Here is a 13,282-nt window from a genome sequence, read left to right as displayed (position 1 = left end):
GCACATACTCAAAACGCACCACACATAAAACTCGACACGCGCAAAACTTGCTGCACACAACTTGCTGCACTAACCTGTCACATGCAACTTGACACACAAAAAGTTGCTACACGCATGTCGCCACACAAAACTCACTACATGCATGTTGTCACACGCAACTCAACACATGAAACTCGCCCTAAAACACACACAAGTCTGGTATTATCCTTCAAAAATAAAAATCTGATTAATAAGCAGACAAACTACAAGAGCAACAAATGTACCATATAGGAAATACGGCAACTGTCAGTCACATGACCAGTCTATTATGTGTTATGTGTGAGCTATTACATACTGCCAGGGGGAGGGCTTACTGTAGGCTGGGGAGTTATCAGGCTGCCAATTTAGCTTACAAATACTGAGGTAAAAATACTGACCAAATAACGTGTGAACGAGGTCTAATACAGGAGGAGATGACATACAGATATATACTATATACAGGAGGAGATGACACACAGGTATATACTATATACAGGAGGAGATGACACACAGGTATATACTATATACAGGAGGAGATGACACACAGATATATACTATATACAGGGGAGATGACACACACACATATATACTATATACAGGGGAGATGACACACAGGTATATACTATATACAGGAGGAGATGACAGGTATATACTATATACAGGAGATGACACAGGTATATACTATATACAGGGGAGATAACACATAGGTACATACTGTATACAGGGGAGGTGACATACAGCAGGTATATACTATTTACAGGGGAGATGACATACAGGAATATACTATATACAGGAGGAGATGACATACAGGAATATACTATATACAGCAGATGACATACAGGTATACACTATATATAAGGGAGATGACAAACGTATATACCGAGGGGAAAATGAGAGGTGTGAGGTGAAAATGAAAAGGTGTGAGTGCAAAATGACAGGAGTGAGGGAAAATAGTGGAGTGATCGGAAAATGACAGATGTGAGGTGGAAATGACAAGTGATAGGGGGGAATGAGAGGTGTGAGGGAGAAAATGAGAGATGTGAGGGAGAAAATGAAAGATGTGAGGGGAAAATGAGAGGCGTGATGGGAAAATAAGAGAAGTGAGGTGCTATAACTAACCACAGATATTTACTATGCCCAGGCAACGCCGGGCTCTTCAGCTAGTTCGGTTATAAAGAAAGTTACTGTACACATAGTAAAAGCATAAAAAACAGTTTATATAATAAAAACTTATACAGCAATGTTATATCAGTTTATAGATGACTCCTATCCATTTTAAGACCTTAACCTGAACCTCCAAACCAGAAAGTACAATATTGGATCTAGGCAACTGTTGACACTGGCCAACGGTCTCGTAGACTTGTAGGCTGCATTAACCATGTTTAGAGTAGAACATGGGGCCAGGTCTACTTTACGATAGTAGTAATACAAAGTCCTGGTGACGTGAAATGGCAAAAAACTTAAGATGAATACCAACATTACTGTGATGATCATCTTGATGGACTTCTTCTTGGACTCGGCAGTCTGAGTCGAGCTCTCCATTGGCTGGATGAGCACGTAGATCATGTAGCAATAGCTAATAATGAGGATGGTGAAGGGGACACAGAAGAGTATGGACAAGTTGACGGTGCTGTAAATGACAAATTGGTCAAAAAGTTCAATTTTAGAGGTGTCGTGGCACACGGTGCTATTATCACTCATACTGGTGGAGACAAAATAAAACATAGGGGATTGCATCGCAATTACGACAACCCAAATAGACACTGAGGCTATCCTTGCATAACGGATTTTCCCCCATTGAAGAAACCGCAAGGGGTAACATACAGCCAGGAATCTATAAATGCTGATACACAGTAAGAAGAGGATGCTGCAGTACAGGCTGGTGTAGAACAGGAAACGAACAATCTTACAGAAGGCTTCACTGAAAGGCCAGTCATTCGCTTTGGAGTAATAATATGCCAAGAAAGGCAAAGACAAGACATACAACAAGTCTGAGAGCGCCAGGTTAAACATAAAAATGTTGACCACTTTCCACGGTCGGATCCGAAATATGAAAATGTAGAGGGCGAGAACGTTGAGTATGAAACCAAATGCAAATACAATTCCGTAAGAGACGGGGAGAAGGATGTACTTGAAGTCTTCATCGAATATACATCTGTAGGTCAAGTTTTCTTGTGGGTCATCCATGGATAAAGAAAAGACACTGTAAGAGTTAATGATGAGAAAGAAGATTATCAAAAATGTACATGTCAACTGGTTTTACAAGTTCTAGAAGGCTTTTCATATAGGAAGGTCAATACTTGGGCCATAAAACTCAACCTCCCTCAACCAAACATAGATGATGATTAGGAGAGAAAAAAAAACATGTCTACATAGTGTCCTTCCCGATTTAAAAGTAATAAATAGAGTAGTAAAAAGAAGGGTAGACATGACTTCTGTATTCCTTGCATTTCCCTCTTCACATGTCAATGATCCCCAGAAATCAGCTTTAAATAATTTACCCCCAACCTGCTTATTCCTTCCAATAAAATCAATGTATTATTATTGCACTAAAGGAGGAAGCAAAATATTAAGATGTTTTGTACAATAAATATGGGAATCTCTCTAAAAAATAAGCACAGACTTAATAAATATGTGACAAAAAAAAGCCTAAGGTCACTAGATGCATTTATCAGAGTATAAAGCACCATTACACTTGGTTACTGGTCTAGGGGTGTGTTTGGACCCCATTACAGCACCCCAGATTTTGGGAAAAAAAACAAAACTTGCTGCACAGCTATAAACAAAACAGGCTTTAAGTATGGTGAACAATAAACCCCCAGGCACTCACCTTTAAATCATTTAATATTATTTAGCGGGATCAGAAAGCGCCAGTTTTGTTGCTTTCATCTTTTTCTACTTGTCTCCAATGCGAGTACATTTCTGATCAGACAGCAATAGAGAGATACAAAAGGCAAGGTGTTAAATAATATTACTCTATTAACGGAAATGTAGTTGTTAGTGGCTGCTTTCTTGCAGAAACAGTGCCACGTTTAATAACATGATGTGTCTGGTATTGCAACTCATTCAGTTCAATCATGTTTAGCTGCATTAAAAGACAATGAAAAGATACAGCCATAGGAGAAAACAGCCATGTTTTCTAATTCTAGCCAATCCAGTTAGCCCTATTCTTGGGTTACATGGCTTTGAAAGCTATGCAGGTATTTAGCATTCACTGCAGGGATTCCAAGGGTGAATCTGTAAAGTAGCTGAAGACCATTGAAAAAGGTTGAAGGAGAACATCAAACAAGCCGGGTCAGACCCACAGAGTCAGTGACAAAGAGAAACACCTATCAATTATCATAGTCAAGTGAAGCCAGGTCAGAACCAGAGAGTCAAGGACAGAATCTGACCCATGTAATCAAATTAAGCAGAGTCAGAATGCAAGTGCTAGGCATAAGAAATGGACAGAGAGTGGTCAGGCATACCTAGATCACACCCGAATAGGCCTACAGGGGTTAATCTGGAGAATGATCAGATAGATGGCCTGGTCAGAACAGAGAGTAGCCATCCAGAAGTGAACAATGTAGTATCCAAAAGTATACAATAGGAAATTTAGCTAATCACTTCGGGAACACTAATTGGCCATCACACCTGTCCATTCATTGGTCCTTTGATCAGTCAGACAGACCACCTAATTGGAGCAATCAATAATAATAGTCTGGGGTTTTTTTCCCCAGAAAGAGTGCCACACATATCATGAGGTTGGGTTTGGTATTACAGCTCAGCTCTGTGAAAATTGTTGAGCTGTAAAACCACTCACAACCTGTGTCTATGCAGGGGATGACAAATAATGGTTGTCACATTAAATTTCACTTCCACTTTTAGATTAGTTTGAAAACTTAAATTCACACAAAACATTATGCAATTTTGCCATTTCTCCACTTTCCATGTCTGATCTTAAATTACATCATGTCTCCCAGTCTAAGGACACGCAAAGCTACATTCACAACACTTATGAGACTACAGCCAAAAACTAGCAAAGGACTGTGGGAGAATCTCAGGTGCTGAGCCTGGGAGCTAACTGGAAAGCAGCAGGGTTGGGAACATGTGTCCAATCCGCCATTCTTCTGTGGTGCTGCTGATATATTTAATATTCATTTATCTCAAAAGATTCCATAAATTAAATCCACCCTGGAATATCCCCAGCCGTCTGATCCATGTGTGGCCGTATCTATCCGGTCCTCCCCGCTCAGTATCATTCCACTCCGGCAGCGGGTTTCCACTTACTATTTATGTGTCACTGGTTATTATGTTGCATTGTGTCTGATTATTTATAAACATTGGATGAAACTCCTCCACCTACTAATCTGCTGATAGCACGGAGATCGAGCGCGGGCAGACAGAGGCGCAGCGGCCCGACGCCTACACCGCACAAGGTAAGACGGGGTCTGGGATTATTACTGTGGGGCCCGGCGTCATTTTAGGTCTTCAAGGAGAGTGGAAGGTTTTATTGTTTTATATCGCTTGGAATAAAGTTTATATGAGTCACCCCACATGTATACATCAGGGAATTAGACAACTGGCAATTCCAGAAATACATCTCAGCAGACAGTATCACATAGGATGGGATTAGATACACGGCTCAGCAGACAGTATCACACAGGAGAGGATTAGATACCCAGCTCAGCAGACGGTATCACACAGGAGAGGATTAGATACACGGCTCAGCAGACAGTATCACACAGGATAGGATTAGATACAAAGCTCAGCAGACAGTATCACACAGGATAGGATTAGATACACAGCTCAGCAGACAGTATCACACAGGAGAGGATTAGATACACGGCTCAGCAGACAGTATCACACAGGATAGGATTAGATACACGGCTCAGCAGTCAGTATCACACAGAATAGGATTAGATACACAGCTCAGCAGACAGTATCACACAGGATAGGATTAGATACACGGCTCAGCAGTCAGTATCACACAGAATAGGATTAGATACACAGCTCAGCAGACAGTATCACACAGGATAGGATTAGATACACGGCTCAGCACTCAGTATCACACTGGAGAGGATTAGATAACAGCTCAGTAGACAGTATCACACATGATAGGCTTAGATACAGCGGCTCAGTATCTGTACATCAGGTTTAGAAACCTTTGTAATATAGCGGCTTCCTTCACTTACAGACATCTGTAGAGTGTTACATCCCCCAGTATTTGCTGATAGGAGCCGAATTTGTCATTGCAAAGAGTTAATTTGTGAAATGTATTTATTTTACTCACAGTTGAGCTGAGTTTGCCAGGTGTCGCAGTGCTTTGTTTGCCAGGTGTCGCAGTGCTTTGTTTGCCAGGTGTCGCAGTGCTTTGTTTGCCAGGTGCCGCAGTGCTTTTTCAGAACTCCAGTATTCCAATGTAGAAAATCTCCATGGTTGTTTGTGAAATCAGATTATCAGATGAAGCAGAGCTGTGTTTGTCAAATGCAGCAAATAATTAGGTCTGTCATCAGAAATAAGTATGGATGAATCCGTCAAGTCTTACAGAATTCAGTCGGTAGATCCGGCAGAGTTATGTTTGTCAGACGTAGCCAAGACAAACTTATCAAATTAAGCAGAGGTTAAAATGCAGCAGAGCTGGTTTTGTTAGATGTAGTAAAGCTGAGCTTGTTGGGACTTGATCTCCCACATCTGAGACTCCATCTGCTGAGTGATTTCTCCACCTCCATGGATGTAAATACACCTGGTGTGGAACTGCTGATTTCACATGTATCAGAGCTGAATTTGCCCTTAGGTTTAGTCCATGTAGGAACCTTGTAGTGTACAGATACATTGTAACCTTACGGAATGTTCGGATAACTCTGCACAGTCAATGCGGATTCAAAGATGACAAACTCAGCTCTGCTACATCTGTACAGGACATGTAAGAAAAGCTCGGACTGTGCTACGCTAACGTGTAAAGTATCTCACGGTACGTGATCAGGGGCGCCCCATTAATTGTACTCACCTTTCATCCCGCCGCTGAAGGATTAATGAACTTTCACAAAGTTTTGTAGCTCAGAACAAACAGAGAAGTTGATCATTCACCGCTCATGAAGTTGAATCACAGGATCATGTCTCCACCTTCTATAGGAGGATGTGATGCCGCAATATATAATGCAGCCGAGAATGACACCAGAGTCCTGTGTGTGCGATGTAAGGTGGCGGGTGGAACACAGCCTAAAAACACATCATAGCATGGAGCCCAGGGAAGGAGAAGCCAGCCACAATGTATCACTCTCAGTGACAACAAGGGAACACCACAACATCCCCAGGGTAAATAATGACACAATGTGCCATAAATACAGGATAAGCATTCTAGGCAGAATAGTGAGTGCAGCTCTGGGGTATAATACAGGAGGTAACTCAGGAGCAGTAATGTATGTACACAGTGACTGCACCAGCAGAATAGTGAGTGCAGCTCTGGAGTATAATACAGGAGGTAACTCAGGATCAGTAATGTAATGTATGTACACAGTGACTGCACCATCAGAATAGTGAGTGCAGCTCTGGAGTATAATACAGGATGTAACTCAGGATCAGTAATGTAATGTATGTACACAGTGACTGCACCAGCAGAACAGTGAGTGCAGCTCTGGAGTATAATACAGGATGTAACTCAGGATCAGTAATGTAATGTATGTACACAGTGACTGCACCAGCAGAATAGTGAGTGCAGCTCTGGGGTATAATACAGGATGTAACTCAGGATCAGTAATGTAATGTATGTACACAGTGACTGCACCAGCAGAACAGTGAGTGCAGCTCTGGAGTATAATACAGGATGTAACTCAGGATCAGTAATGTACTGTATGTACACAGTGACTGCACCAGCAGAATAGTGAGTGCAGCTCTGGAGTATAATACAGGATGTAACTCAGGATCAGTAATGTAATGTATGTACACAGTGACTGCACCAGCAGAACAGTGAATGCAGCTGTGGGGTATAATGCAGGATGTAACTCAGGATCAGTAATGTAATGTATGTACACAGTGACTGCACCAGCAGAATAGTGAGTGCAGCTCTGGGGTATATTACAGGATGTAACTCAGGATCAGTAATGTAATGTATGTACACAGTGACTGCACCAGCAGAATAGTGAGTGCAGCTCTGGGGTATATTACAGGAGGTAACTCAGGATCAGTAATGTAATGTATGTACACAGTGACTGCACCAGCAGAATAGTGAGTGCAGCTCTGGGGTATAATACAGGAGGTAACTCAGGATCAGTAACGTAATGTATGTACACAGTGACTGCACCAGCAGAATAGTGAGTGCAGCTCTGGAGTATAATACAGGATGTAACTCAGGATCAGTAATATAATGTATGTACACAGTGACTGCACCAGCAGAATAGAGATGCAGCTCTGGAGTATAATACAGGATGTATCTCTGGATCAGTAATGTAATGTATGTACACAGTGACTGCACCAGCAGAATAGTGAGTGCAGCTCTGGAGTATAATACAGGATGTAACTCAGGATCAGTAATGTACTGTATGTACACAGTGACTGCACCAGCAGAACAGTGAGTGCAGCTCTGGAGTATAATACAGGATGTAACTCAGGATCAGTAATGTAATGTATGTACACAGTGACTGCTCCAGCAGAACAGTGAGTGCAGCTGTGGGGTATAATGCAGGATGTAACTCAGGATCAGTAATGTAATGTATGTACACAGTGACTGCACCAGCAGAATAGTGAGTGCAGCTCTGGGGTATATTACAGGATGTAACTCAGGATCAGTAATGTAATGTATGTACACAGTGACTGCACCAGCAGAATAGTGAGTGCAGCTCTGGGGTATATTACAGGAGGTAACTCAGGATCAGTAATGTAATGTATGTGCACAGTGACTGCACCAGCAGAATAGTGAGTGCAGCTCTGGGGTATAATACAGGATGTAGCTCAGGATCAGTAATGTAATGTATGTACACAGTGACTGCACCAGCAGAATAGTGAGTGCAGCTCTGGGGTATAATACAGGAGGTAACTCAGGATCAGTAACGTAATGTATGTACACAGTGACTGCACCAGCAGAATAGTGAGTGCAGCTCTGGAGTATAATACAGGATGTAACTCAGGATCAGTAATATAATGTATGTACACAGTGACTGCACCAGCAGAATAGAGATGCAGCTCTGGAGTATAATACAGGAGGTAACTCAGGATCAGTAATGTAATGTATGTACACAGTGACTGCGCCAGCAGAATAGTGAGTGCAGCTCTGGAGTATAATACAGGATGTAACTCAGGATCAGTAATGTATTGTATGTACATAGTGAGTGCAGCTCTGGGGTATAATACAGGATGTAACTCAGGATCAGTAATGTATTGTATGTACACAGTGACTGCACCAGCAGAATAGTGAGTGCAGCTCTGGGGTATAATACAGGATGTAACTCAGGATCAGTAATGTAATGTATGTACACAGTGACTGCTCCAGCAGAATAGTGAGTGCAGCTCTGGAGTATAATACAGGATGTAACTCAGGATCAGTAATGTAATTTATGTACACAGTGACTGCACAAGCAGAATAGTGAGTGCAGCTCTGGGGTATAATACAGGATGTAACTCAGGATCAGTAATGTAATTTATGTACACAGTGACTGCACAAGCAGAATAGTGAGTGCAGCTCTGGGGTATAATACAGGATGTATCTCTGGATCAGTAATGTAATGTATGTACACAGTGACTGCACCAGCAGAATAGTGAGTGCAGCTCTGGGGTATAATACAGGATGTAACTCAGGATCAGTAATGTAATGTATGTACACAGTGACTGCACAAGCAGAGTAGTGAGTGCAGCTCTGGGGTATAATACAGGATGTATCTCTGGATCAGTAATGTAATGTATGTACACAGTGACTGCACCAGCAGAATAGTGAGTGCAGCTCTGGAGTATAATACAGGATGTAACTCAGGATTAGTAATGTAATGTATGTACACAGTGACTGCACCAGCAGAATAGTGAGTGCAGCTCTGGGGTATAATACAGGATGTAACTCAGGATCAGTAATGTAATGTATGTACACAGTGACTGCACCAGCAGAATAGTGAGTGCAGCTCTGGAGTATAATACAGGATGTAACTCAGGATCAGTAATGTAATGTATGTACACAGTGACTGCACCAGCAGAATAGTGAGTGCAGCTCTGGAGTATAATACAGGAGGTAACTCAGGATCAGTAATGTAATGTATGTACACAGTGACTGCACCAGCAGAATAGTGAGTGCAGCTCTGGAGTATAATACAGGAGGTAACTCAGGGACAATGCAGGATTAGTGAGGTAAGCATTGTGCTGCCTCAGTAGTCGAGGATCGGGAGGATTTTACATGTGTGCTCTTGTATAAATAAGCCTTTATTTTTAAAGGTTTTCAGATAATGTTTGACAATCAGGCCATGAGGAAAGAGGAGACTGGCAAACAAATCTCCACCTCTGCATTTAACGCTCTCGCTAAGATCTCACTTTGTACAAAGCCAAGGCAATATTCCAGGAGGAAGAAATAGTAGCCGGTGTTGTGGCTTCTGGCAATGACTATGGGAACGTGGACTTCAGTGAGGAGGAGATCAGCGATTCTGAAGTGACGTATTCAGGTGTAATGAAGCGAAGTTTAAGACAGATCGTAATGCTGCTGTTATGTAACTGTGAACACAGATGAGTAAAATAAGACGTTCGATCTTAATAATAAGTCAAAGCAGGGCTGGCAGATCCCTCTAGGAGCCTCCTGGTTTATTTCTCACTGTCACAGAGAAGAACCTATATAATGATCACTGTGGACCAGAAAAATATGAACGGGAATTTCCATTCCAATCGTAACTCAGGTTGAGCAATCGTAATGAGTCTGTGACGTCCGAAGAGGAAGCGACGAGGCTTGTAAATCCTCAGGATCGGCAGCAGGTACTTCTCTGTCATACAGATGAATCGGAGGTCAGTGAGGTAGTTGTGGCTAACGGTGGCTGTTCTGTTGCACCCTGGCCCACCGTCACATAAACACACTGTTCCTCCTTGGACTGCTGGGCCTTCTTTTCCTTCAGCACTACACAATGAAAGTCAGAGTCCACATCCATTTTCAACAAAACAACTTTACTCAGCTCTTCAAGTTTAGTCACAGAAACAGCACAAGATTCTTCACAATATATCACCATTCTGTTCCCTGTGCTGTCCCTCACTCCTCCAGGAATATCGCAGGGTCGTACCGTCGCCTTTGGTACCGCAGCTTCCCAATTGGTCAGACTAACCTGCTTCAGGGGTCCCCCGCCCTCTCCCCTCTCCAGAGGTGAAGTAGAAGTATGGCTCCTCCATTCCTTGCTAGGTCGTAGACCCTGGATGTTTAGGGTTGTTCCCACGAAGTTAGCTGCTACTATCTTGATGCTACCTTGTATTCCTCCACTGCTGTGTGACTGTTAGCCCCAGGCCCTGAACGGCTGGGCTCCCCAGCTTAAACGTTACGGGACAGAACTGTCCTGTCCTGGCTTCCAGCCCTTACTGACTATCTCCAGGAAGCTCCCCAACTACTCCCAGTTGGCCCCTCCTAACTCACTAAATCCTATTGGTCTAACCTACCCCTATCTTATGGAGCACCCCCATGGGGCCGTGGGGTACTCGGTACCAGGTCCTGCGGTTCACAGGGGGATGTCACGGTGGCTGACCCGGTCCATGGCCCTGGGACGTCCGTGTAAAAGGGAAAGGTCTTTAAGGGGAATGTTCATGACGCCACCTGTGGTATTCGGTCAGGGTGACCGACGCTGCTTTAAGGGGTCTGCTGGGGTGATGTTATGGCAGCTGTTATGGTTCTCAATGGCAAGAGAACATAGCCCAGCATACATAGGAACTAGCTCTTGGAAGGATGGAAACTTAAACTGACCATGAACTAAACCTGCCGCACAACTAACAGTAGCCGGGTAGCGTAGCCTGCGTTTTATCCCTAGACGCCCAGCGCCGGCCGGAGGACTAACTAATCCTGGCAGAGGAAAATATAGTCCTGGCTCACCTCTAGAGAAATTTCCCCGAAAGGCAGACAGAGGCCCCCACATATATTGGCGGTGATTTAAGATGAAAATGACAAACGTAGTATGAAAATAGGTTTAGCAAAATCGAGGTCCGCTTACTAGATAGCTGGAAGACAGAAAGGGTACTTTCATGGTCAGCTGAAAACCCTATCAATACACCATCCTGAAATTACTTTAAGACTCTAGTATTAACTCATAACATCAGAGTGGCAATTTCAGATCACAAGAGCTTTCCAGACACAGAAACGAAACTGCAGCTGTGAACTGGAACAAAATGCAAAAAACAAACAAGGACAAAAGTCCGACTTAGCTGGAAGTTGTCTGGTAGCAGGAACATGCACAGAAAGGCTTCTGATTACAATGTTGACCGGCATGGAAGTGACAGAGGAGCAAGGTTAAATAGCGACTCCCACATCCTGATGGGAACAGGTGAACAGAGGGGATGATGCACACAAGTTCAATTCCACCAGTGGCCACCGGGGGAGCCCAAAATCCAATTTCACAACAGGCAGCTAGATGGTATACCTTCCCACAGGTGAAGTGTATCCCCAGGGCTTCCCAGAGTGTAGATGGTGGATGGTGTGATGCGCAGTGAGGAACGAGGACACGAGGTTGCAGTCTCTTTACCTTTACTGAAGGCTTCAGCATCCACAGTCCAGGGCATCAGATCACAGGGCAGGTAGAGTCCAGCCGGTTTAGAGGCAAGTGCAGAGTCCCCTTGTCCAGGTGCAAATCAGTAGCCTTCCTCTAGGGCTGCAGTGTTGTAGTCCCTTACTGCTAAGCTTCTCATAAGGTCCTCACAACTGTTGTAGATGTTATGTCTCTCTCTCTGTCCCCCAGATAGGATAGGGCAAAGCAGTATGACTGGTGGCTTGAGGCGGTTTATATGGACTCTATCATGCCCCAGCCTCTAAGGGGTGCCACCATGCCTCGTGGGTGTAGGGCGGACGGGTAACGTGAAATTAGCTGTCCTGCCGGTCTCTGGAGCAAGGCATAAAGATCATTACTCCCTCGGTGTTCTGGCTACCGGGCTTCTGCGCCTCAGAAGGAGCCAGCCTGTGTAGGGCTGGTCCCCTTCTGATATCCACTCCTTTGCTACGACTTCTTTGCTCGCTCGCTGCAATACAGTTCAGCCTTCAATGTCTCTTTCTGGGAGCTGCAGATCTGAGGGCATGCACAGCTCCGTGTCCTTCTCCCTCGATTTCTGACAGGATCCAACCCATGTCAGGGACCAACTACCTGAGCGAAGCTCAGCCAGCAACTGTCTAACTTTCCCTACAGGTCACCAGTTTTACCAAAGTGGGGAGAGACCTAATAAATAGGAGCAAGATCTCCCCCTGGTGGCCTGGAGTGTGAAATGTGTTGCATGTTTGTGCAGAACGAGATCTCTTCCATCTCCGCTCAGCGACCCTGGAAGCCTGTCTCAGTTCTTTGGTCAGGCTGGTCAGTCAGGGCTGTCTGTTGATTGTACGAGTTTTGCTATGTGTGAGGGGGCGGCCGAATCAATTGTTGCTGTTATTGTGGTGTTATAAAAAGTGGCAGCAGCATCTGTGTCATGGAAGGAAGCTATGTCTGTAAGAGGCAGAAGGGACTCAGAGAGTGATTGTAAGTTGAGGTGTTTGAGATTTCTGTGAAGGTGAGTGAGTTTGTGGATTGGGGGTTGCACACTAGGGGAGGAGAGGGAAGAGAATGTCACTAGGTTGTGGTCAGACAGGGGGAGGGGTGAGTTAGTGAGATTAGTAAGGGAACAGAGGCTGGTGAAGATAAGGTCCAGCATGTGGCCATCTTTGTGAGTGGCTGCAGATGATCATTGAGTGAGGCCAAAGGAGGCAGTGAGTGATAAAAGTTTAGAGGCAGCTGAGGTGGAAGTGTCAATGGGTATATTGAAGTCACCCGTGATGATAGTGGGGATGTCAGCAGAGAAGAAGTGAAGTGGCCAGGTGGTGAAGTGGTCGAGAAAGGTGGAGATGGCTAGTTCTGGGGGGTGGTAGAGACAGCCAGCTGGAGGTTGGAGGGGGAATAGATGCTGATGGAGTGCACCTCAAACGAGGGAAGAGTAGCGGAGGGTGGTAGCGGTATTGGGGTAAAGGAGCAGGTGTCGGACAAGAGCAAGCCAACTCCTCCGCCGTGTTTGTTGCTGGGGTGAGGGGTGTAGGAGAGACATGGAATCCGCCATAGGAAAGAGCAGCTGGAGAGACTGAGTCAGAGGGGGTGAGCCAAGTTTCAGTGAT

General features: G+C 44.3%; 1 protein-coding gene across 5 annotated transcripts; it reads right to left on the bottom strand.

Annotated features, from left to right (window-relative positions):
* Positions 1–1,132: 1,132 nt before the first annotated feature.
* Positions 1,133–6,290, bottom strand: LOC143817373 (P2Y purinoceptor 2-like). Of its 5 annotated transcripts, none has more exons than XM_077298749.1 (4): positions 6,008–6,290; positions 5,291–5,471; positions 2,849–2,940; positions 1,221–2,221 (listed from the first exon to the last, which is right to left on the bottom strand). In XM_077298749.1, exon 4 carries the CDS (start codon positions 2,203–2,205, stop codon positions 1,294–1,296), a length of 912 nt encoding a protein of 303 aa, XP_077154864.1. In that variant the 5' UTR covers positions 2,206–2,221; positions 2,849–2,940; positions 5,291–5,471; positions 6,008–6,290; the 3' UTR covers positions 1,221–1,293. The 5 variants fall into 5 exon arrangements, with proteins under 5 accessions (XP_077154862.1, XP_077154864.1, XP_077154865.1 ...); XM_077298750.1 differs by having other exon boundaries at positions 5,291–5,503; positions 6,008–6,125; XM_077298747.1 differs by lacking the exon at positions 6,008–6,290 and having other exon boundaries at positions 1,133–2,221; positions 5,291–5,968.
* Between the last annotated feature and the right edge of the window lie 6,992 nt (positions 6,291–13,282).

Source organism: Ranitomeya variabilis, chromosome 3 (assembly GCF_051348905.1).
Source record: "Ranitomeya variabilis isolate aRanVar5 chromosome 3, aRanVar5.hap1, whole genome shotgun sequence".
NCBI lineage: Eukaryota > Metazoa > Chordata > Amphibia > Anura > Dendrobatidae > Ranitomeya > Ranitomeya variabilis.
This window is presented reverse-complemented; position numbering and strand designations above follow the sequence as displayed.

Bases quoted from the DNA above. Each gene is read 5' to 3' on its own strand.
- LOC143817373 (XM_077298749.1), bottom strand. From the start codon at position 2,205: ATGGATGACCCACAAGAAAACTTGACCTACAGATGTATATTCGATGAA.